At 41.0% G+C, this 26,972-nt stretch overlaps 1 protein-coding gene and 1 long non-coding RNA gene across 8 annotated transcripts in view; one reads left to right on the forward strand and one right to left on the reverse strand.

The window, feature by feature from the left end:
* PRKCB (protein kinase C beta) overlaps positions 1–26,972 on the reverse strand; it is a 388,768-nt gene that overhangs the window by 230,480 nt on the left and 131,316 nt on the right. For 5 of the 6 annotated variants that reach the window (XM_077141522.1, XM_077141519.1, XM_077141520.1 and 2 more), the window contains one exon: positions 7,235–7,317. In XM_077141522.1, the coding sequence (XP_076997637.1) occupies positions 7,235–7,317 (83 nt within the window). Of the gene's footprint in view, positions 1–7,234; positions 7,318–18,311; positions 18,389–26,972 lie in introns of those variants that run through there. The other variant, XM_077141524.1, reaches the window with a different exon arrangement.
* On the forward strand, positions 4,699–8,602 carry LOC143667360 (uncharacterized). Of its 2 annotated transcripts, none has more exons than XR_013168008.1 (4): positions 4,699–4,842; positions 6,156–6,342; positions 7,087–7,212; positions 8,022–8,602. It is a non-coding gene; the product is annotated as an uncharacterized LOC143667360 (long non-coding RNA). The 2 variants fall into 2 exon arrangements; XR_013168009.1 differs by having other exon boundaries at positions 4,701–4,842; positions 6,249–6,342.

A 26,972-nucleotide genomic window follows, 5' to 3' on the forward strand; every position in this document is an offset into this window, starting at 1 on the left:
TCTCTAACGATCTCAAAATTATAAATCAAATTTTATTTTATTGTTTCCTTTGCATTAAAAAAGGTCTGTTTGAACCTAAATGTCTATGCTAAGAATCAAATAGTATTAACTATCTTATATAGGCTTTGTTAATCTAAACTTAAGTAAGATTGGCCTATCAATCTTATGCCAATTGAATAAGGTTATACTGGTTAATGGGGTTAACTAGCTTATAATAATAAACTGCAGTAGCCATTGATTTTATCAACACATTAAAGTTTTCCATCCCCCCTTTTTTTCATAACATACATTGCTCCTCAGCCACAGGGACAGCTGTAAGAAAATGGACTAATCAATCAGAAGCATTCCCTAAGATTAATTATGAATGCATAGAAAAAGAAGGCTACTTCTTTTGCTACAATTTCCACTCTTTCCATAAGTTCAGTGGTAGACCAAGTTCATAGATATGTTCACAAACCGGGAGAAAACGAGGTGAGAGCAGAGCAGATTCATCAATCAGGGTCCCAGCAGCAAATACATGGCTATTCAAACTAAGATAGTTTAAGGAAGATTTAATAAAAGGACTCTATTTATACAGGTGTGGGCTTGATGTCAGGAAACCCCAATGGATATGCAGTAACCAGGAGCTACTTAGAGCAACAGGACAAGGGAAGGGAGTAACTCCTGGTGCCCAAAAGGGAGGACTGTGTGGAGAAGACTGCCTTGAGAGGAGCAACAAACTTCAGTCCAAGGGTAGAACCAGTCCGAGATGACTCCACAATAAATACTCTAGCTCATTCTCCCTTCAGCCTTCAACATCCTATTTGTTCCTCTCCATGAGACAAGCCAGAAGTCAGAGGGTAAGGGAACCCCAATTGATGCAGCCCTTACAGGTTAGTCTCCCAAGGAGAGAACAAGATATTTGGTAGAAAACTGCAAAAACGGCTACAAATTCCTTCCATCCCCATATGTGCCTCTGCAATGTGACTTTGCAGCTCATCCCATCAAAAGTGGAAATCTATTTGTCCATCCCTGAATCTGATCTTGGCCATGACAAACGTGACACAGGCAAAAGGCTTGTAAAGCACCTGTAACTTGGGGATTTCCCTCTCTTTCTGCTCTTGGAACCCTAAGACCAGCATGTAGATCAGCCAAAACTAGGAAAAGAGGCCACACAGAAAAGAAATCAAGCGCCCCAGCCAACAGCTGACCAAGACACATGAGAGGGCCCAGCGGAGATCGTATGAATAGATTCAGATTAGAATAATCACCCAAGTAACTGACAGAACAATAAGAAATAATAAATGATTGTTGTTTTAAGCTACTACATTTTGGGATGGCTTGTCACACAGCAAAAGCTAACAGATACAGCAGATAATAAGAGTGATCTTACAGGTATTACAGCTTCAGTTCCAGTTTCTGAGGTCCTTGTTCCTGAATCTCTTTTTCTATTCCCAATGTCCTTTCCATGAGCAAATAAATTCTTTTTCCCTCTTGCTAATCTGAGTGGGATTTCTGCCACTTTCAATCAAAAATGTAATTGTGAAGCTTTCTTCTTTCTGTATAATCTGATACAATTTTTAAATGAACAGAAATCTTTCATCCTCTAAAGTTTAAAATAACTTATCCATGAAGTCTATCAGTCTAGAACTTTTAGAGAAGGAAAGGGGAAAGGTTTTAGGGATAAGGTCCTCATTTCTCTATTGGTTATCTGCATGTCTGATTTAACATTTTTCATAAGACAAAAATGGCAACTTAAAATTTCCTAAAAAACCATTTGCAACCAGATTTTCAAACATATTAGCATACAACTTACAACATGATCTCTTTTATACCTTTATTCCCCTTTTATTAAACCCTCAACATTTAACACATGACTTACTGTTTTAATGTATTTCTTCATAAAATAAGACTTAAGAAATAAAAAAGGACATCTCAATATTAGTTACTACCATCAAGTGATTTGATGTATCGATGGAATCAGAGTGGCAGAGGACATAACAATGAGTTTTATTCAGTACCTTAACTATAAATCACAAGAAATTATTGCTAAAAGCACGAAATGTTGAAGAAAGGATCTTTAGACAAACCAGCTAGGAGTCCTTTTGTACTTTTCTACTGCCTGGCACAGATCCCTTGCTCAATAACGTTAGTGGCTATTCTTAGCTAATATTCATTGGCAGGTCAAAGGGCAACCTGTGTTCCTTCTTGAGCAGGACAAACTCCTCCAAATATTATTGTTATTAATAACAAAACATTTATTGAGATCTTCTTTGTGCCAGACACTGTTCTAGGTGCGGTTCAAGCAGACTTTCATCAAAAAGTCACAAAAGTTTATGATTTAGGCATTATTATTCCCATTTTAAAGATATAAACAAAGCTTCAGAGAACTTAAATTATTTCCCCAAGGTCACTGGAAGAGTGAACTGCAGACCTGGAATGTGACACCAAGTTTCTCTGGCTCCAAAGCCCAGATTCTTTTTTCAGCATTTTATCATAGAAATTGAGGTTTTATGCAAAGAAATGGAGATAGAAACAGTAATTACCTCAAAAGCATATGCTCTGGGTGGAGGAATGCAGAGAATTATCAGCACATTCATAATTAGGGAGATAAGTGGAGCAACGGATATGCCCTTAGTTGCATGTATCAAGGGCTTACTGAGTACAGGCTAAGCACTTTCACACGATGGATTTTTCATCCTTTTGCTATTAATCCTTTTGTCTTTTTTGTTGTTGTTGTCGCTACTGCTTTTAACCCTTTTTCATTTTAAGGCTTTTTAAAAACAATCACAACAGGGAGGGTAATGGTGGTGCAGTGGCAGAGTTCCTGCCTGCTGTGCCGAAGACCTGGGTTCGATTCCCTGATGCCCGCCCATGAGAAAAAAAAAAAAAGTAGACCATTTTGGGCAGGCCACGGTAGCTCAGAAGGCAGAGTTCTCACCTGCCATGCCAGAGACCCAGGTTCAATTTCCGGTGCCTGATAAAAAATAAAAATAATCACAGCAAACCTATGTAGTTGGTACTAATATCCCCACTTTATAGATAAAGAAACTGAGGCACAGAGCTGTAAGATGACATGCCCAAGGCCCCTTAGTAAGTGACTGGCAAAGGCATGGTCAATACACTGCCATGCTACCCATTCATAGCTGGGGGTAGCTAGGTCAGCTGGGACCTGGGGCAGGGAATAAATGAGATGCACCCTGGATAAGGTAATCTATAACTCCTGAAACCAGGCTAGGACCTGAAATCTATTATGAAATCCAGTGTGATGATCTCCAGGGGTTCTGTTCTTCAGCATCCCCTTGGGTCAACAGGATCTACAGTAAATTACAAAACTGACCACAGACTCTTCCCTTCGCATAAGCAGTGGAACTTATTTCTCTACCCCTTAAATCTGGGCATTGCCATGAAACTAGCTTTGTTCACAGGATACCACAGACATGATACAGAGGCTTTAAAAAGCATTTACAGGTTAGGGTTTGCTCTCTGGCTTTCTTGGAACCCTGAAACCACCATGTGAAACAAGTCAGAGCTAACCAGCTAGAAGATTAAGAGAACCTGTGGAGGAGAACCTTGGCACAGCAGCTGAAAATCTGCCCACACTCACTCACAGAAATGGGACCATCCTAAATAATCCAGCCACCAGTCAATCTATCAGCTAGCCACAAACATAGGCAAAACTCCCCTAAATTTTGCACCCAAGTTGAGTGCTTTGCATACTTCAGCCTAAAACTAGCCCTCAGAGACAACTCCTCTCTTGTTCTGGGAAGACCTCTCAGAAAACCATGTCATAAGTATTCCGAGTGCCAAATAACCTATAGGTCCATATATAATGCTATGTATGTATCAGAGATGTGGTCTCTCTAAGAGATCTAAGAGACAGCAGAATTAAAGATTTCTCATCAGATGAGACCAAGAACCAGCAGGATGCCTGCAGGTTGCCAAAAGTAATCAATGAATTCTGCCATGTTCTGAAGTCCTCCAATGGTATGTACCCATGTATAGTGTTTATTTGCATCACCATTATTGGGTCAGTAGCTGGACAGATAGCCTAATGTTCCATGATGTGGACCTACCTATAGAATGATGGCAATTACACAAAATTTGACTAATATCCTAATTATTCCCCAGCTCAGACTTGGCTTGGAACAGTAAAGGGTAGTGGATGGAGGCCCAGCATTATGCTTTTGGATAGAGCCTGTGCTTTTCTGCCTTATGAGCTCACTGCATGCTAGCTCCTCCAAGGTCACACAGGTGCATGGTACCCCTTTATACCTGCATGAGCTTCAGAGCCATCGAAAGAGTATAGCCAGGTGGACAAGCAGGTAAGCTTAGGTCTTTAATCAACCATGGGGAGAAAGGTCAATGAACCGAGTCAAGACAGTTCAGGAGTCTGGACCAACTCATCATTGTTGGTGCCAACTGACCTCCTTGGAACTGTGCAGTGATAGAATCAATCCAGGTAAGCTGCCAAATCCCATACATCCTGGCTGCAGGGAGTACTTCCTGCTGTCCCCATGCCCAAGGCAATGAATGGCCACACTGCTCCACTCACCCAGACAGGGGTCTCACACCATTACAAAGCCTACACACCCCTAGGAAGGACTACTAGGTGACAGGCAGAAACCCTGTACATTTTTCAGATATCCTCAATAGACATCTATCCCTACTGCCTGCCCAGCATGCATTCATTGTGATTCATCATCATCATCGTCATTGTCTTTGTCGTCGTCGTCATCATCATCATCATCATCATCATCATCATCATCATCATCACCAATCATATGGCTCTTGCTGAGTATCTGACACTGTTCTAAGTGCTTTTAAAGAAATTTGCACATTTGATATTCATAATCCCACAAGGTAGGTAATATTTTTTACCTCTTTTTCAGCTGAGGAAGTTAAGGCACAGAGATAGTTAAATATCTTGCCCAAGGTACACAAATCTGAACCCAGGAATGCTGGTTGCACAATACTGCTTCTGTAGTTTTCCTCTGAGGAACCACCTCTCCCCAACTCTCAAACCCATGGGGTGGGCACATGGGCCCCATCTCCAGGACTAAGCATAGACTAGATCTGAACAATCAGCACAGCCCATGCCTCTGGCTGCATATGATCCAAAGTCCAATGAGACTTTAGCTCTTATCACTAGGATTTCAGCACTGATGAGACATAAGCCTAAAGGTGCTGGCAGCCATTATGCTCCCATAATTGAAAAGGCTGCCTGAAAAAGGAAGCCAAGATGGAGGAAGGATGAGCCAAGACATGGAGAAAAGATTCCTGAGGGCCTCGTTTAAGCACCTGGATTCACAGTACCCGAAACCAAGTCTACCCTCGGGCTTTTCCATTGCACAGACTAAAAACTGACTATTTGAGTTGAGTTTATATCTTATGCAACAGGAAGAGTTGATAGATACACACAAGATATCAGACTCACAACCCTTTTGGCTGTTCCTTGAATATCAAACCTTAGACTTCATGAACATTCAGAGCTGCAAATGGAGCCGGGCAGTCCCTGTAAGTTTCCTGACTGTTTTTCCGAGGATTAGAAAAGGAACTGCACCTAAAGGGCCAGGGAGTGTAGTCTGAGAGCACATGACACATGGCCCTACCTTGCTCTCCGCAGACAGGCCTGCCAGGGACTTTGGTTGTTCCATGGAGCTTAGAATTCTTCCCCTCAAGCACCATGTTTTCCAAGCAAAGTAACTGGACCACAAACTTTGGAGTATTCACGTTTCTATGGCAACAGGTGTGCCCTCGATTTGAAGTAAAAGGCAGATGTCTTGTAGAAGGCCAGCAGGAGTAGAATCAATGCAATGACAGAACTGGGCACTACTCACTTTAGGCAAGCTCCCCTGGAGGCCAGCCTTTAGAAAACAGGTTCAAAATCCAAGAAGATGAGGTCAGCTGTCAAGTCTAAGGGGGCAAGAACAGGACCAGTAATGGAAACAAAGCCAGCGGGGGAGATTCCAGAAAGATAAACCAAAACAGGAACAAAATACGAGAACTAGGAGGGATGGCCACGGAGAGGGTAAGCAGAACACAGCTCATTACTAAGCAAGAGAAGAGTGTGCATGGTAGAAAGTGGTGTGTCAGGACAGTTTTAGCTGCTTTTAAAAGAGAAACCCCCCAAAATGAGACTTCTCCACGAGGAGCTTTTTATCTCATATACTCAGTCTAGGGAGAAGAGGATGCAGAGTTGGCTCAGTAGCTCAGCAGTGCTATCAATGGTCCAGGTTCCTTCAACTCTTCCTTTCTGCTATACTCAGGATGTGAGCAGTGTCTCCCTCATTGATCCAGAATGGCTGCCACAACTCCAAGCATATACCCCCACACAAAAAATGCCCATGAAGAAAAAGGAAGGTATGTTTCTCCCTTATCAGAAAGGAAAATCTTTCCTGGAAGCCGTCCCCAGACTTCCCTTCAGGTTCCAGGCAGTCACTAGTGAAAAGGGAGCTGGGGAAAAACGAGAAGGGAGCCTGGGAAAGCCAGTGTCTGGTATTTCCAGCTTCTAGCATGAGAGGTATGTCTGTTAGAAAAAAGAAGGTGAGGGCTGGGAAAGGCTGGTGGATGAGCAATCAACAATGTATCCCAAACTTTAGACAAGCATTTACCAAGATATTTGTTATATCCCTTACTATCATTTATTTAATAATTTCCTTAAATCAACTTATTTTTTTAAACTTAAATACCTGTATTTAGATAGGAAATTTTATAACACTACCATAAATGCAATTTTCCAATCCATATTACAATAAATTCATAGTTATTAAACCAAAAATTATTTGCCTCTATTCTACCTAAGGGCATTTCCTGTCCCACCAGCTGTACTCATACTTTGGGGTGTTAGTGCCAGGACAAATTCATTTCTCCCTAATTCTTGGGCCCTTATATTAAGAACTCCCTGACAAAGAGTTATATGGTGCATTATAAGATACCATTATAACTTCCTTTTTACAGTAGTCCTAACAATTAAGGCCCTCCCCACTATTCCCCAACTTTTGCTAAAAGGTGCAGACATTTAGCAAAATCACAGTAGGGGAACTATTGGGTTCCTTTCTAGCCACACCCCTTCTCAAAATGCTTTGTTTTATGTTTTTCATTAAGATGAAAAGACTGTTGGGACCACAAGCTCTCTGTCCATGCCTTGGAATGACAACATCCTTACTTATTTGTCTAAGCATTGTCACTCAAATTTACACAAAAGGATGCATTTACTGTGGATAGAGAAAGGTGAGCAAGGTTCCTTACTTACATCAGAGGCTGGGCCCTTGTCAGCTCCTGGGCAGGAGAAGGTGACAAATTCATGGCACCTCTTGTGCACGACAAAACAGCAGACTGCAAAAGAGAGAATAAGGGTGGGAGCAGGGAAGAAGGAAGGGAGAGGGAAGAAGAGAGGGTAAAAGGAGGAAGACATTATTAAATCGGGACTTAACAGACAACTACAGGCTTTATATCAAATTAAGCAATGACTCCAGCTTCCGTACCTTCTCCCTCATTGAAGTCAAACTCTTGGGAACACTGATGCTGCATCTCACACAAAAAAGATCATATATGCTCAAAATTACAGTCCCTTGAAGATCCCTTAAATTATTTCCATTGGTTTTGAAACAGACATCATTTCTTAGATTGGGAACCAGATGAAGTAGTTGGCTTGTATTTGGGTCCACAATACATTAAAAGTATGCCTCTGTAAACAGTAGACTCACCCTTAGAGAAACGAGATGTTCATAATATGAAGGACCTGTAGAACTAAGAGTGAGCAGGGAGAGCAGACATGCTTCCCATCTCACCCAAGAACAATGTTCATTGGGTGGGTGACAGCAGAAATGGACTACAATGTTTCAATTGTTACTTTAGTGTTTTGTAACCAAGTAAGTATATTTGAACTTGCATGAGCTAAAAGCGTCCATGAAGGAAAAAAAGCATCTATGATATAGCTCTATGATAGGGGATTATTATCACTGAAGGAGAGTGAAGAGTAGAGATTATACTAAAAACAATGCTAATTGTTTTATTTTTGTTAAAACTTTCCTTTACAGATTTGTCGCTCAAATAGAGTTTTACAAACGCTAGACCGTGAGTTCCTAGTGGATGAGCGCCATGCTGTAGGGACTAGCTCAGAACCTTTTTAAAGTACATACTCAGTAAAGAAAAATAGAACAGTAAACCTCCAGACTACTCCCACTGATGTAATGGACCTAGTTAAAAATTACCAATGGCGGGGTAGCATCACCGGAAGAGAGAGAACCAGAGACTGCCTGCCTACGGTTACAAGCCCACTCGACCAACATGATGATGTATTCTTACAAAATAACCAATTCTAATTTGAATCAAGCATCTTGGTCCAACTACCAATTTACAGAAAAATACGAAGTCATAGAGGAGCATACTAAATGGCTCCATAGGGAGGCAATCCCAAAGAAAGAAACAAAACAAACAAAGATCAGAATGAGGAAAACTACACGGTTCTTCAACAAATAAATTACAAGAAAAAAAATAAGAGGAGCAGAGGAGAACATATACTAAAAGAGAATAAAGAAACATATCAACTAAATGCAATATGTGAACCCTGTTTATATCCTAATTTGAATAAATCAGTAGTTTATGAAAATTATGAATCAATGAGGGAAATGGATACATTTACTGACTTTTTAATTATATGAGGGAACTACTGCCATTGGTGTGTATTAGGGCATTTTATTTTTGGTGTGATAATATATGTGGTTATGGTTTTTAAAAAATTTTTTTTAATTTTTTTAAAATTTTAAAAAAGATAATTTAGGGTTACATCCTTAAATCTTCATAGACAAAATGATTTGATTCAAGACAATTCAGTGTTCCAGGGAAGACAAGGAAGATAGAATTATAGATGAAAAAAACGGCCACAATTGATCATTATCAAACCTGCCTAATGGACACATGAGGATACATTATACTACTCTGTTTACTTCTGAAATTTTCCATAATAAAATATTTTAAAAATACTTATGCCTGGGAACCAAGAAGAGAGTTCCCAATTTCTCTCTTCTTCGTTTTTTCCCCTTTTATGTGTTGATGTTTCTTGAGTATTTTATAAATAATATATGTTTTGTATAAAGATGGTTGTATCAAAATGTGTGTGTTCCCCGCTGTGCCTATATATCTGTAAATGTTAAGAAAAATACATGCACAGTGGTCCAAAAATACCAGTGATGGTTATCTCTGGGCAGTAGGATAGCAGATTTTTACTTTCACCCTTAACATTTTTCTGTATTGTTTGAAATTTTTACAATGAGTCTATATTAGTTATAAAATCAGAAAAAAATGAAATTACTTTCATATTGGGATCAAAAAACAGTTAAAGGAAAACAAAAATGCATGATTGTAAAAACTGAAAACTCAATATTTGGACTGATTAACAGAATGGACACAGCTTAAAAGAAAATCAGCAAACTGGAAGACTAAACTGAGGATTTTTTCCCAGAATTCTGTAAAAAAAGAGGAAGAAAGAATGAAAGAAATGTTAAAATGTTATGAGATACATAAAATAGATCCAAAAAGTCTAATACTCATCTGACATGAAGGGAAACACATGGATATGCAATTTGCTACACAATTTGATACCAACAGCTTTAATACAAAACATATTATTAAGTTCAGCTTAGAACAGAGAGGTTGGCAAGGAAGATGCAATCAGAGAAATAAAAGAAAAAACTCCCTAAAGATTAAAAAGAGCTTGAGCCAAAAGAAACTATGAAATGGCAATAGGTATGAGTAAGAATCAAAAAAGACCCATGTTGAGGGTACCACGGCTCTGAGATCACTCTAACGTGTACAATAGGAGCAGGGAGGGGGCAGAAGGGACAAAAATAGTGTTAACACCAAATTTCCCATCATCCGTTTTAAATACAATGAATACATATGGAAAGTATCTAGAAATGATACAACCCTATCTTCAAAGCCTTAGGAAAAATCATTTTGATGCCACAGCCTCATACCCAATCAAACAAGCATTCAACTGCAAGGACAAAATAAAGACATTGCAGAACACAAGGACTTAGAAAACCTACTTCCCACGAAAGAAGTACTACAGACAGACACCTGCCAAAAATAAATTAAATAAACAAATAATAAAACAGGAACGTGCGGCATAAGAAACAGGGGTGAAAGAGAAAAAACATAAAGAGGGAGGGAAGGGAGAGAGGAAAAGAGAGAAAGAGGTGGTAGAGGTATTACCTAACTCTGAAGTGGGGGGAGGGCTAGACAATTAAAAGGTACTAATATTCCCATCTTGTTCGTCAACAGATTACAGATATTGAGAAACTACCCATAATTATAAGACACTATAAATTTAAATGTGTATTAACAATTGAGGATGAAAATAAGAATAGAAATACTATGTATAACTTTGAAACCACTAAAGGGAAAAGTTGAACCAAAAAAAACACCAAACTAATCCAGCTATACTTTAAAAAGATATTTTTCATGGTTCAAAGTCATACAAATATATATATATATATATTTTGAGTTTTATGTGGCATCATTTGTCCTTTAAGTTCTTTAATCTATCCATTATTTCTTGGTATAGGCTACAAAATAGGAATTTAACTTATTTTTTTTCCAAACAGGTAACCAATTGTCACAGCATCCTTTATTGAATAATTCATTCCTTCCCCACTGATTTCAAATGCCAACTTCATTTTATGCTAAATAATTATATACACTGGGCTCTATCGTTGGGCCTTCTATTCTGCTCCATTGATTTGTCTATCCTTGCAGTATACAGCAACATGGCTTTAATTATAGTAGCTTTATATGTTATATCTTGGCAGGGCAGATCCTCCCTCATTATCCTTCTTTTCAACATTTTCTTGGCTATCACTGCATGATTATTCTTCCAAATGAACTTTAGAATCAGTTTAACATATTTTTAAAAATACCAATGGAATTCGTATTGGAGTTATATTTAATTAGCAAATTTCCCCCAAGAAAAATTTATTGAGACTCTGACTCAGTTGTATTAAATTTAGAAATTAAATTCAAGATAATTGACAACTTTATAACCAGCAATAGGGTGCCTCCTTGTTAAAATCTAAGTTGCTGTCCCCAAATAAAATCTTTAATTTCCTCCATACAGGGTCCTACACATTTCTCATTTAGTATAATCTGAGGGATATTTTTTGTGCTATTTTGATTTTGTAATTTTTCCCATTTTGTTTCTCAACTGGTTTGCAATAAATTTTTAGTACATTTATTTTGTAAGCAGTTATTTTTATTGAACTCAGACTTTTTTGGATTTTCAGTTGCTCCCCTTGAGTTTTTCAAGGAAAGAATATTATTATCCCAAATAATATTTTTCTACCTCCCTATAGATGTATTTCTTTTTCCCCTTATCAGGTTTCAATGTCTATAATTTTCAGAATAACATGAACTTGAAGGGATGACAGCAGATAGTGCTATCTCATTATGTACTTTCACCAACTTCAACTCATCTGTACTCTCTACCTTTCAGTATCAAAGGAAAGTTTTCACCTTTTCTGAAACTAATCTGGGGAATTTATATTTTCCTTAGAAATTATCCACAGTGTTCTCCTTGGGTGTCTTTAAATTCTACCATCTTATCTGGGATGACATGCCCAACCTCATCCTTTACATTTTATTGTTAGATAGTCTCTCTCTATATTTTTTTCCAGAAGTTTGTCTTCCTTGTGTCTATTTTATTAGTCTATCATTTCATTTATTATTCTATCATTTTAAAGAGCAGATCTTGGAAATATTTATGAATTTCTTTTTTCCTATTTTATTAATAGGTATTTTAACTTTTATTTGTCCTACTTATTAAGGAGTACAGATTCTGGGGTCAAATTGTATGCATCATTTAGTTTGGATCCTGCACCCACTATTTACAAGCTGTATAATTTCAGCATTTCATCTTACTTCCTCATGCTTCATTTTCCTCTCTGAATATAGCCGTGACAATAAGTGTCCATTTCACAGAGGTGTTGTTAAATGAGTTAATCCATGCTCAGAACCGTGCCTAGCATATCACAAGTATTCAACAAACGTCTGCTACTATTATTCATCGTTCTTTAAAAAAAAAATTTTTTTTTTAACATGGGGAGGCACTGGGAATCGAACCTGGGTCTCTGGCATGGCAGGCAAAAATTCTGCCTGCTGAGCCACTGTGCCCCACCCTTTAAAAGCTTCTTGAATTAACAGCTCAGTTAATTTATTCCCATTCTTCTTTATTAAAATTTAAAGAATTTAAGCCTAAAAACACTACTCTGAATACAGCATTAGATGCCCCCTACGTTTTCTATTTAGTGCTATCACTGTTTTAAGTTTCAAAATGGTCTGTTATTGCCATTTTCATTTCCTCTTTGACCCAAGGCTATTTAGGAAAGCTTTTTTTTTCCTATTTACAAGTGGTTGCTTTAGTCAAGAATCTTTCTTCAAAATAATCAAAATACCAGTTATGATCTTACTTATCGATAACCCTTTTTGGACAGGGGTGGGGACCCCTCATCTCTGGTTTCCCTGTATCTACCACAATTCCTGGGATATAATTGATAAATAAATGTCTCGTGAACGAATGAACAAAAAAAATGAATATCATCAGCCACAGACAAAAGAAGAAAGCACAATCAACTCTGGTACACATAGTTCCTGGCTGGTGCTTCCAAATTCCATTAACAGGACGAGAGATAAAAGAGCATCGCTCATTGAAAAGATCCCTTTAGGCAGCCTTCCAATTAGCCACAGAAGTAAAACAATCCATTCCCATGGAGGAAGAATATGCCAAGAGGCAGGACTATACCCTGTGCATACTCTACAGGGAAGAGAGGCTGGATACTGATTTTCAGAGGTTGGTGAGTTTCTGGTGCAGGTACTTGTTTTACACGATATGTTTCTGTAAGGTGCAAATAAAATTTCCAGTTAACTAGAACACTTTGAAGAAGGTAGGACGGCTAGCTATTTAAAGAAACATACTAAATCCTTTTGTGATGCAAATAAACACCCCTTCATTTCTGTTTGGCAAATTCAGGGTAGACCAGTTTTCTTAAAGAAGAGGCAATATTTGCTGAGCTGCTACAAAAGGTACCGGGTCCTTTGTTCAAACGGGCGTCTGGTAAGAACCAAAAATTCTCAGATGCTTCATAGTTTATTCAATAGCTGCTTGCTCTGCAGAAGTTGAAAGCTGGCTGCTTCCGGTCCTCTGAATCCAGCCTGCAGCCATGCTTTATTGTGACTACACAAAATTTGGGGTAAAAACAAAAAAACAAACAAAAAACTTCTCGAGCCTACACTGAATACAGGTTTGCTTAAAAGCTTGGAAGATTGGGCAACATGGGCCCTCATTCTCAGCTGCAGCTGAGTAATAATTTCCCCTTTTGGATAGGCCAGGCATGCTTCTCCCACCTAGCCTTCATTAGACATTTTTGTTACTCACCTGGCCACTAAGCATTTGCATTTGAGACCCATGAGAAAGAAATCTCAGCTCTAATCACCTCCACCTCTTCTTCACTACATGTAACAGTTTGACGGTCATACGCCAGCTGTGGTCAGAAGAATAAGGACCCCCCATTGCAGATATGATCATGTTGAGGATCTTGAGATGGGGAGACTAACTGAGCTCCATATAAACACAAGAAAAGATGTGACAATGGAAGCAGAGGTTGGAGTGATGTCATTATTGCAAGGAGACCAAGGACTGAGGGCAGACTCTAAAAGCTGGAAACAAGGGATGGACTCTCCCCTAGAGGATCCAGGGGAGCACAGCCCTACCAACACCTTGATTTTAGCCCCATAAGACCCATTTTTGGACTTCTGAGTTCCTGAACTGTAAGACGTAAATTTGTGTGGTTTTAAGCTTGTAAGATTGTGTTAATTTGTTATATCAGTAATAGAAAACCAACACAACAGCCAAGGATCAGAAACCCCTGGTTGATCCCAGAAGCAGTAGATTGTAGTCAAAAGCTCAGGGGACACTCCCAGAGGACTTCTTTGGAATGTCCCAAGAAAGCCTTGAGACCCTAACTCTCTGCTTCACACTACACCCTACCCCCAAACTCCCAACTCTCACAACTAAAATTTATTCATTGCACTCCAGAGAGAACCAAATTAAGTCATCAAAATTTATTTTTGCTATTTGGAGTTGATCATAATCTTCTACCCAATTCTGACATCCTTAGGAAGCAGTCTTGGCTCCCAAATCCACATCAACCTAAGATAGAAATTTCAGCACTAGCTGCAAATATCTGTGGTGGGTCCTCAGCATTTTTCTTAGCCCTCTTCTCTTCAGAAAGCTACGAACAGGCAAACTCCGCAAAGGAGAGGCCCATCATATGCAAGAGTTATTGGCCTGGATCTCGGTTTGAACCCTCATCCTTCCATTTATGGGTTAAAAGACAATCCAGTTACTATGCCTCTTTAAGCCTCATTTTCCTTCTCAAAAATGGGAAAAAATAATAATAGTACTTACTCTTAAAGGTCTGTTGTGAAATTTAAATGAGGCAATATATGTAAAGTGGTTGGCGGGAAGGGACATCTCAGTTGGATTGACCAGGCATGCAATTTTGCTTGGCAATAGCTACAGAGCATCACTCTTTCCTCCCAGGTCAAAGCTGACCCAAAGGCTTAGCTGCATTAAACTCTGCCTGGTATCCAAGATGTGGTGGCTCTCCCCCAAATGCTGTTTCAAACCATCTCCATGATCAAAGGCAGAAAGGTCTGGTCACTATTTCCATCTAAAACCTGGCCTTACTAGCATTAACAAGAATGACTCATATGGCCACACTAAAATTTGCAAAGGGTTTTCACATCCATGATTTGACCTAAGCCTCATCACAGTCCTCTGAGAAGGTATTAGGATTCTTGTTATATTATTGGGGATGCTGGTGCTCAGAGAGAAGAAATTTGCCCCAGTTGCCCAACTATTCACTGGCAATGCCTGCATTTGAAACCGGGTTTGTCTTTCTTTTAGAACCCACACTCTTAACTTGGATGGCGCAGCTGCATTTGTGTTTGTCATTCATCTGACAGCTCCAAAAGAAATCCTCCCCCACTTTCCGCACCCCCGCATTCAGTCAGTTGCTAAATCCTACTGATTCTTCCTTCGCAACATCTTTTCTATCATATCCTTCTGTACAGTCCCTACTGACTCCACCTTAACTGCCCTCAGTCACTCAGACTTTTTTGCAATAAAGCCTTAACTGGTCTCCAGTGCATCTTGATATAGCACCTCTATGTGCCTAAGTTTCTATTACCATAAAGGAGATAAAACTACTAATGTCACAGGATTGTTCTGAAGAGTAAATGAGATGCCATGTGTGAATGCAACCCTCAGTGTCTAGTACAAAGCTGTCAATGAAGGTTCATTAATGTCTTTCCAGCCTTCCCGGATGGAGGGGTTCATGGTGAGGGCTCTGCAGCCACACGGCCTGATTTCTACCCAGGCCCCACTTTTTATTAGCTATGTGACCCTGAGTAATCAGTTAACCTGGCTGCACCTCAGTTTCCTACTCTGTAAAATGGGGATATAACAATATTCTTTCATAGAGTATTATGAAGATTAAATGAGTTAATCTTAGCACAGTGTTTGCACACAGTAAGTGCCTAATAGATGCTAAGTCTTGTCAATATTATTCTTATTTGCCTCCTTCCCCTGCTCCCACCCATGCAGCCTACACACTCCTGGAAAATCCATCCTCTTAAAACCTGGCTTTGATTAGTATTATTCCTCTGCTCCAATAAATTCAGCTTGCTGCCTTTGGCTACTTAGATTTAATTTAATAAAATTTAAAATTCAATTTCTCAGTCTCACTAGCTACATTTCAGGTCTCCAGATACATGTGGTTAGAAATTACTGCATTGCACAGTACCAAGGTAAGACATTCCATCTCTGTAGAAAGTTGTACTGTATAACACCGGCCTGAAGAATAAAGTGCAAATATCTTAGCCTGGCATCCATCCACAATATAACCACAGTCTCATTTTGCTCTTATCTACTACCTCTCCACTGCCCCATATTCCAGCCAAGCTGAATGAATGTCCCCTTCTATAATGTATTTTGTACTTTCCCTTTTGTGCAATTTTTTTCTACAAATGTATCACTGTCAACAGCCCATCAAACACAATCCACGAATGAAATTTAAGGGAGAACTTAGTTCTCCAACAAGCAGACTGGAGGCCAGTTTGGAATAGAAATGTCACCTTCTACAGGATAAATTCAACTCAGAATCCTCATGGGGACAGACAATGGTTCATTCATTTATTCTATCTACTTTCATGCAGAGGTTACAAGTTCAAATGCCTATGGAGACCAGGCTTCATGACAAAGTAGGGAAGGGTGGTGACTGGCTGAACTGGAGAGCCCGTGACCCAATCTCAGGGACAGTCACCTCTCAACTCCAGCCAACTGTAGCACTGGGTTTGCTAATCCAGCATTGCCAGATAGGATATTTTTTTTTAACTCTCTGCAGGTCATCCAAACACATCGGAGTGCCATCAATTTGTAAGCTCAATCTTAGCTGATATTTCCTCAAATATTTCTACCTTCGTTACATTCCTCTCTGAGCCAAACTATCCTCCATCACATAACAGGGATACGACCACCAATTCCACAGGATGAAATCAGGTTAATGTAACTAGCACATGCTAGCTCATATCTAATTCTTTTTTTTCCTTTTTTTTCTAATTCTTAATAAGAATATGGAAAAATGATGAAAAAAATGTATGAATGATGAATAAACGAAGGCGCTCTACTGGTCACTCCCACACTCAAAAATTGCTGATCATGGCTGAGTCTAAGGGGAAGGCAGTTGAAGTCAGAAATGATGCAATGGTGTGTGAGTCTGGGGGTTTCCTTAGCTCAAAGGGTCATTCTCATAGCCATGCTTCACTGGCTTTGAGGATATAGTGAGAAAGTTCTTCTTAAAAGAGTATATGGGTGTGCATGGGTAATTCAGTGGTAGAATTCTCACCTGCCATGCAGGAGACTCAGGTTCAATTCCCATTCCATGCACTTTCCCAAAAAACAAATAAACAAGCAAACTAAACAAAACAAAACAAAAAATTCAACAAATGGTACTGCAATAATGGGATACTCACATGGAAAAATAATGAAATTTGGCCTCGCCATACAGCATACAAAAAAAAAAGAGTATGGCTAAAAAAAAAATGCTCTACTCCCAGTTACTAGAGGAAACTACTCTTCCTAGTTTTTCTGTATCGTTCTCTATATATGAAAGTACATCTGTGAATCTACATATACTGATGGAGTGAGCCATTCCCTATTTCCTTTTGGTTTTTATCAGTGTCCCTTTTGTTTGACACAAATGATACGTATTCTACACCACCACACTCATCCCTGAGTGCACATTCAAATCACTGGGAGCTTTTAAAACAAATCAGTGTTTAGGTCCCACCCCCAAGAGATTCTGATTTAATTGGTCTGAGGCAGGGCCCAAACATTGGTACTTTTAAAAAGCTCCCCAAGTGATTCTAATGTGCTGTGTGATTTGAGCATCACCGGTCTGCACACTTTTCTGGCGTATGCTTTTTCCCCCACTTAACAAATCTGGGAGCCTGTTTCATGTACCCCACTCTGCTCCCACAGCTGCATGTTACCCCACTGTATGGGTGAGCTCCCTTTTATTTACCCCACCTCACAAGGAATTTTTAAAGTTCAGATGGTTGATTATTTCCTCCTGTAAGAGAGGAGGAACAGAGAGCAAAGTTCATTTATTTATGAATAGCCAAGCACTAGAGGGCAGGAGAAACAAAAGCAATAACCTTGCAGGGGTCAGCAACTGCAGGAAAGGAAAGTTTTAGGTTATAATGTTAACAAATTAATTTAACTAAAGATGAAGGAGTTGAGCCAACAAGAGGTAAAGAACAAGCCTCAGAAGCAAATAAACTCGGGAGAAAAAAGTTCTCACCCCCACACCCCTACCTTCTGCTATAACCCTAAGGGAGAAAGGCCCACTGAGCAGGCCCCTCTGGGAAGCAAAACACTGAGAAGATTCACGGTTCAGAGGTTAGGACAGCTGCTATGAGCATCCTGCTTGTCTGGATAACACATGGAGACTGTTCTTGACCCTTTGGCCTCTGTCTTTTGATCAGGTCCCTAAGATGGGGGGCAGAAGGACATACAGCTGTTGTCCAAGGAAGTATTAACATTCCTTCACTCATCAGCCACATTCAACCTTAGGGTGCTAGCCAGGAAAACACCTGGCTCTGAAACCAAGTGGGGTGAACATTTCTTGCTTCTGCCTGGTCAGCATCCATCCTTTGCACACCTCCTTTAGGAGTAGCAGTTTTCCTTTTGGAATCACCCCTCTCTGACTCACAGTTTGTGTAAGTCCTGGAAGGCTATCACCCCTCAACTCCAAAGGTGGACCAGTGAGAATCAGCTTCAGGATTTTCCTGGAACTAGTAGGAGAGAGGTTTATTTGTCACCAGCAGAGTTGCTAAGCTAGTACATCTGCCATTCTTTCATCACAAATAAAAAGCTTTCCTGAGAATGATGCCAGCACAGAGCAAAGCAAAAAGCCAAAAGACATCCGGTGATCACATGGTACCTGGATCCAACCAGGCCTGAAGGGAGAATCCCCAGACTTTTCTATATAAGCCAATAAATTCCTCTTTGCCTCAACCAATTTGGACTGGATTTTTATCTCATGCAACCAAAGGAGTTCTGACTAATAAACCAAAGGTGAAAAGTTAGAGGATGTACAGAAGGGGATCGCTATTTTCTCCAGTGTTTCATGTGTTCCCATAAGTAAGCTTTTTTTTTTTTCCAGTTTAGGGACCTGGTACTAAGAATGTTCAATTAAATCACTCCATAACTGGTGAAATGGGGAAAGCTGGAATGCAGTGTTTCAGCCCATGATTGAAGACAGTTGCACCTATGAGTTTGTAAAGGTGAAAGAAAGTGCCAGGAAACATGAGAGTTGACAGGTCTCCTATGTTCATGGATGCTGGTTACTCAGGCTTCTTCTCCTAAATGCCTTTCGAACGGGAACACCCACCTCCATGATATAACAATGCTTTCTGCCATCTGCCTACTCCCAGCATCCTACCCTTGCTGATGAAGGAGAGGCCACTTACTGCAAGCACATGCCCTTTCTTGATATGACAATGAATCACATCTGCCAAACTGCATCTCCAGAACTAGTGGATTGTAGTCCAGAAATAAATCTATGTCAACTCCAGTCCCCCAACCACTTTAAAAAGCAAACTCAGAAAGCTTAATCCTCTGGCAGGCAGAACACTAGTAACCACTCCGCAAATAGGGGTGGCCTGCCACGTGATGGTTGAAAAAAATCACTGAATCCAAGACAAAGATTATGGTGGACATCTGTTGCTTCTGTCTGCCCAGTATCCACTCCCTCTTCTTATGGTAACTGGCATTTTGATTTTCCTTTGAGAAACCATCCTTCCTCCACTGTATGCAGTTTTGGTGGGACTGTCAACCAAGGTGTCCCACTCTCCCCAGCCAAGAGGTGGGCAAGTGACCCAAGATAAACCAGACTCAGATTCCCTAGAATTTTATTCTTAGGCAGAGAGATACAGGACAGAACACAGCTGCAGCTGATTCATCCCAACAGCATCACCGTAAGAAGGTCATACACTAATTCTCTTCACCTAGATCCCCAGAGCTACTCTGGACCCTGAACTTTCTAAGGGTTGGCACTTTATCTGTGCTACCCCATACCTTTCTAATTACTTTTTTTTCCCCTTAAAACAACTGGAGTATATTTTTGTTGCTACAAACAACCAAAGAACCTTAACTAATTCAAAGGCAAATGATCTCACCCCATATTAAGGCAAGCATTCTTTTTACAACACCCCAGAAAGATGGTCATCAAGCCTCTCATTGCATGTGTCCAGGGACAAGGGGCCCATCTAAGGACAACTCTAACAGTAGAAAGTCCATCTTCAGACTGCACAAAAGTCTGCCTCCATGTTACTTTCTGATCCTGCCCGCTGTGGCCTCTACTTTCCTGGCCCCTCATCCTCCTCCTGTTCTCCCCAGCCCTTACTGATTGGAATGCCTCGAGGCTCCTACCTATTCCTGCTGGTGACTCCCACATCTATACCTGCAGCCCCGGAATTCTCCCTGAGCTCCACATTCACATATCCACGTTTCTCAGCATCGACATTTGGATAACAACCTGATCATGCCACGCTGCAAGTTCTTGTGCTGCCTCCTTTCTACGTTTCCTCTCTCAGGATGTGCCTGTCCCATTCACCAGGAGCCACTCTTGACTCCTCCCTTACCACCAAAAGTCACTGTAACGACCAATTCTGTCAAATCTAATCTCTAATTACTACTCAAAACCAGCCCAATGCCCTGGCTGCAAAGATAGTCACTGAATGTGGTCTCCAAGGCTTACTTTTTGTTTAACTAACTCCTATGATGCTTCAGATCTCAGAATAAATATCATTCTCTTGGGGACTCTTCCCTGACCCACTAGACTAGGTTTAACCTCCTTATTGTCCTTCCCAGTTGACTTGACCTTTCTAAGCCACTTTCAATAATAAAATAGGGATAAAAAGAGTACCTACTTACAGAGGTCTCAAGAGACAAAATGAGATAATACATGAAAAACTTTAACAGTCTAAAAAACCTTACCACAGTGACTGACACAAAGTAAGTACACCTTAAATATCAGTTACTGCTATTGTTGTTGTTGTTAATAATAATAGTACCTTTCCCTCCCAGATCCTTAACTTCATTAAAGCAGAAGAACTATATCTTCTTTTGATACTACTGTATCCCTAGAACTAGCACATACTAGGGGTGTATAATGTTTAATTTAACTGATTGACTGGCTGAGACTTAAAGCCAACGCTACGCTCCCCCACCCTTTCCCCAATGTCTCCCTTTCATCAGACTAAACATTTTCATTTCCTCCCAATATATGTTGGGGGTAGAGGGCAAACCCTCTAACTATCACGTTATGAGCCCAAGGCCCAGCTAAGAAAGTTATGATCAAAAGTGTCTTATGACAGAGACTTTCCACTTGCTTTTTTTTATTTAAATATGACAATTGAGGAGGGTAAATAAACCTATATACAGAAAAAAGACTGGATGGAAATATTTGAAGAGTTAATAAGGGTGGTTCCCTCTGATTATAAGATGCTTTTCTTTCTTTCTACTATTCTGTATTTCCCTACTATTTTAAAATAATAAAGCAAATACAAATTGTAATCAACTTCATGAGGCATGACTTGATACAGGAAAACACACCTATTCTATCTAGATGTCGAGTTCAATGAATTTTTCACAAACGTTATTATATACTCATGTAATTACCACTACAGTGAAGATATAGAACATGTACATCACCCTAAAGTTCCCTTGTGCAATCACTTCCCTCTCCCACCCCACCCTCACCGGCCCTTGGCAACCAGTGATCTGTTTCTGTAGATAAATGGGAATCCTACAACACTTGCTCTTTTGTGTCTGCCTTCTTTCACTCAGAATAAAGTGTCTGAGACTCATTCGTGTAGTTGCCAGTATCAATAATTAGTTCATGCTTATTGATGAATAGTGTACCATTATATAGTTATTCCGCCATTTGTTTATCCATTTACCTGTTGATGGACATTTCGATTGTTTCCCATTTCTGGCTATTATGAATAAAGCTGCTAGGAACATTCACTTATAAGTCTTTGTGTAGGCACATAGTTTAACTCCTCCTGGATAAATACCTAGAAGCGGAATTGCCATGACATATGGTGACTCTGTTTAACTTTTTAAGAAACCGCCTGTGTTCCAAAGTGGTTGTACCATTTTATTTATTTCTTTAATGAAAACAAGTCAATACACTATTTTAAATAGTTAAATTTCTTTACAATTTAGAACTTCGGGGTCTCAGAAGGAAATGGAACTCACTCAAGGTGGTCAAACAAAACACCTGGTAACTGAAAAACTGTTACCACAAACAGGGCTAAAGGTATAATCAAATGAAACAGTCGAATAAGTGCCCATTGAGAGCTTAGCAGCAGCTGTTAGAGGAAGGCCAGAGGAGGAGAAGTAGAGGGGGGAAAATACCCCAACTTCTCTTTCCTCCCACCCTCTGGTCTTCCTGTCATCTCCCACTGGCTAAATCCAGACAAGAGCCAGCTAGCAAGGAAGCCCAGGAGGTACAACTCACAGGGGTCCACCTCCTAGGGCAGAGAGCCGGGCAGTAGGGACTAGAGGTCATACAGGAGGTGTCACATGGACCAGTCTGTCCATCTCAGAGAAGGGGAGGGAAAAAAACCAAGCAGTTTTGGATGACAAAGACATACAATTACTATCATTGCTAAATACTATTGATGATTAATAATAATAATATACAGTGAATAGTGACACTTCATTGGGTGCTCACTATGTCCCAAGCACATGCTGTTTCATAGGATTATCTCAGGTAACAGCCACAACCACAGAAGGCAATCCTACTATTATCCCTCATTTTACCCACGAGGAAAACTGAGTCTCACAAAGGTCTAGAAAACCTGCCCAATGAACTCCTGAGGCTGGTCAAGATGGAACCACTACTCCATATCGCCAACCTCAGAGGAGGGTCCAAAGACTCAGGCTCTGGTCCAGCTCTCGTACTCACCACCCACACAGTTGTGGACAAGCCACTCACACCTCCATGCCACAGTCTCCTCACCTGTGAAACGGGGGCACTACCTTTTCATTCTCCCCTCAGAACTATCATGAGAACAAATGCAAAAACGATGCTCAGTGAACATTTTTTGAAGCCCACGGGCCCTGTAACCCCATGATCTCTAAGCCTCCCAATAACCCTAAAAGAGCAGTAATAATTTCTTTCAAATAGGGAAACGGTTTCTCATAAAGATTCAGCCACTTGCCAAAGATTAAAGACTTTAAGAGGCAGGAGAGGGGGGAAGGGGGCTGAACTCAGCTTCACCTGTCTCCAAAGTCATCCTCTGCCCCCCAGGGACAGTAAGTAAATGCACAAATGGTAAGAGTTTGGCACTTCACTCTTAGGTCCACATTTCTGCACACATTCAGTCTGGCTCCAGAGTCTGGCTTCATGTCAGCAAGCAAAGCCTCAATGGTTCCAGGTGTCCCTTCCCTCTGTCCAAGGTACCTCCACCTGCAGAGCCCTGAGCCTTGGAGCCCAGGTGTTGTCCTGAGGCAGCCACTCCCTCTACTCTTTCTGATCTTCCGGAGTATATAAGTGGGAGGAGGAGAATGGGGTTACTACGTTTGGTGCCTTCTTAAAGACATCATTAACCTCCAGCACCCGCACTGATTTCCCAAGAAACCCAGCAAGGTCTAAAGACAACACAAGCTGCCTGCAGTCTCTAAACTCAGCATTCCTGTCACGTCTTAATACCCTGTCATTTGAGCAACACTCATCCTCCATGCACTTTGAAATCTCTTTTGCATTATACTCTGCCAAGAGATTCCAATTTTTCTGCACTGGCATTGACATGATGTGGAAAGGAACATGTGAACCATGAGGGCTCAAAAATAGCTAGGAACTTTTCAAGGAAGGGGCCCATAGTGGGATGACAGGCAAGTTACTCTGCATAACAAAGCACTCTGTCCCCGGAGTCAAGCACAAGCCCACCCTTACCCACGTACACACACACACACACATCAATCAATCCCTGAAATATCATATCTGTGGGAGGACAAGAAGATAACGGCATGATCAATGAAGCTCCCAAGAGCCTGGTGGGATGGACTCCATCCAGTGGGGATTCTTCTATTGACAGTGGGTTGGTTTTGCTCGGAGGTGACCCGGGGCAGTAATAATTGCAATATTAATAACAGCAACAACACGAGCTACGTCTATTGATTGCCTGCTATGGGCCAGGCATTATGCTAAGCTTTTTACATGGATTAACTCATTTAATCCCCACAACCCTTTGAACTACTAATAACCCATTCTACAGATGAGGATAATGAGGCTTGAGAAGGTAAGTATTTGCCAGAAAATGACACTCAGGATTGGAATCCAGGCTGTCTGCCTCTAGATCTTTGCTCCTACCTGCTCTACTTGCACCCTATACCTTACAGAATAAAAAGCAACCATTCCAGGTCCATACTGCAGTGGAGGGAGGGGAATTTTCTTGATACCAAAATTGTAAGGAGAGACCATGCATTCTGTAGACTCTTTTCTCTGGACCCTTAGCCCCAAAGAACAGCTTCAGACCCATACTGGTTCCCAACATTAACTGAGCATTTACCGTTTACTAGGTGCTACCCTGAGTGAGTACTTTAGCACCCACTTCAATAATAGTCTTTTGAGGTAGGCTGCCCTAGAGCCCCCTCTTTCAAGATAAGGAAACAGGATCAGTGTGCCAGTTGCTCCTATTTTCACTTCCAGATTCTGAATCTGCCCGCTCTGAGGCCCAGGCTGACCCCTACAGAATTCACTACTCAGTCCCCCTCGTCCCATGAATCTCCTTCAGGCTAGGCCAATGGAGGGGAGCAACAAGAGCCCGGAGAGGAGGAAGGAGACATTGGGTGTTCCTCACTAACCTTTCTTCACTGAACATGCCTAAGTGATTTCTCTTCCCTGCTGGGAGCCTGACAGGCACAGAAACATGGAGGAACTTGTCCAAATTCACGCAGCTAGTAAAAGGCAGACTGTGTGTGTGTGTGTGTGTGTGTGTGTGTGTGTGTGTGTGTGTGTGTGTGTCCAGAGTCCCTCTTATGCCAGCTCAGAGCCCTACTGGCGCCAGGCCAGTGGGGAAATGCAGAAGGTATAGTGGGGTGGACACAAACCCAAGAGATATGCCCCCCCTGCAAATAATCACAGGTAAGAGCGAACATTTTTAAACACTATGCACACCAAGCAAGATGTACCTTGGTAACTATTTCTCACATTTTTCCAGGAACCTCAACACTCCAAAACCATCTACTCTTAGGAATTGTACCTGAAAGCATCCTAATTTTTATTTCCTCCTCTCTCCTGTAACTCTTCCAATACAGGCTCTCAGACCTTTTAAAAGACTCAGGCACCAAAGATACTTAATTTTCTGACTTTAAAGGCTACTTCCTGACCCCTTTTTCTTCACCTCTCCACCATCACCCACATTGGTAGAAGACTACAAGGCAGTTACTTCCGTCCTCCTGTCGTCTACAGTTTGGGAGCTGGGAACCAGGCCAGGACTGCCATCCAGAGGGAAGGAGGAGAGAAGGAGCCTTCAAACTCACTGCCTGCAGTGTGGGGTGCAGCAGCATCTGTTCTGTGGGCAGAGAAAGCCAAGGAAAGCCTGCACGCAGGAGAGGGAGGAGGGACCTCCTCAACAACAACCTTGACATCAGACCAACTGCTAGGGGTGGGGAGCAGACACACCCCTCCTCCCAGAGCTCTTCAGGCAGGAGCTGCAAACTGCAGCCCAAGGTCTCTTGCATTGGCCCTGCACTGTGTTTTGAAAATATTATGAAACCACTGGAAATACTTAAGGTAAGTTCACATTGTTCAAAAAAATCCAGGTTTCAGGCTTTTTGTTCAAAACATCAAAAGTTCAGTCAGTAATGGACCCATATCCTCACGTGGTCACAGAGCAGTCGGAGCTGAGTCCACTAAAATGTCACTTTCAAAAGGGAAGGGAATTTTGTCTGGTTCATTCATTGCTGCTTCCCCATTCCATGAAAAGTGGTTGGCACATAGTAGGTACTCAACAGAGGTGTGTTGAGTGAATGAAAAGTAGCTCCTCCTATCGGACAACTCTGCGATCTCCACCTGACTCAGTTTGTAGTTCAGTTCCTTTCCCGGCCCTTGCAGGAGGCTGAGTTTGAGACCTTCACCTTACAGTGAGGGATTAAAAAACAGATAAGGAATAGTGCATGCTCATCAGAGATGAAAGATTAAAGGAGGGAATGGTAATTATAGCACACACTTACACACCAGGTATTATGTGCCCAGAACTGTTCTAAGTGTCTTACATACGTTGGTTCCATTAATCATCAAAAAACCTATGTTCTGATTGTACAAAAGAGGAAACTGAGGCACAAGAAGATAAAGTAACTACTGAAGGCAGGATTCAAATCCAGGCAGTCTTGCCCTAGAGAACATGAACAATAAATATTGGATGATGAAGGAAACAGCTAGCAATGAAGCACCCTCAGCTCTCATCCTCAGAATCCCAACGAAGCCACTCCAAGGGCGAGACGGAATTCTGTGACTTAGTGACTGGAAGCAGTTACACAACGGATTAATTTAATGCATCTTTGACTTAATTCACTGTGAAGCCACTTTGAGCAACTGCTCCTGGAGAACCCACCTAAGAAAGTGCTTCAAGAATACTGTTTCACTTAGCCTCCAGCTCAGTGGCTGAAGATACCCCATAATCCTCTTAGTTTTGCTATAACAAACATGCAAAATTGCAGATGGTCTCGACACAAACCTCACAGGCTGAAGTGGCCGAGAGAGATCATTCAAACTTGGCTGACCTACTTGGACTCAAATCACATCAGTAACATCAGAACTGAAGCTCTGTGCCCAAGAGAGCCGCAAAGCAGCTGAAGCTGGCAGCTGGAAAATAGGAGAAGTGTCGAGCTAAACAAATGTCTAGCTGCAGTAGGGAGAGGGGAGTGACAGGCTTCTTCAAGTTGGCAGCTACAAGCGGTGGAGTGGAAGGTTTGGGATCCCCGTTCCCTCACTCCCATCATCTGCATAACCTTCTGACAAGACACTTCTCTATAGGGGCTCCAATTCCCCCATTAAATGGAAGGGATATACCTTTTGTGTGCATTCATAAAGTCATTTATTCATCTATTCATTACTCAACAAACATGTACTGAGTGTTTATTATGTGTCTATCACTGCACCAGATATGGGTAAAATGATGAACAAGATGAATGTGGTTCCTTGTCTCCTGGAGGTGAGAGCATAGAACTCTAGTCCTGATTTTGTCTTCTCTAGGATGGAGATAATAATACTTACTTTACAAAGTTATTTGGAGAACTTTAAATGGAATAGTAAAAATAAGAATAATTATAGAAAAACTTGACTTAGCACTGACCA

The sequence above is a fragment of the Tamandua tetradactyla genome, chromosome 23 (assembly GCF_023851605.1).
Source record: "Tamandua tetradactyla isolate mTamTet1 chromosome 23, mTamTet1.pri, whole genome shotgun sequence".
In the NCBI taxonomy this organism is placed as follows: domain Eukaryota; kingdom Metazoa; phylum Chordata; class Mammalia; order Pilosa; family Myrmecophagidae; genus Tamandua; species Tamandua tetradactyla.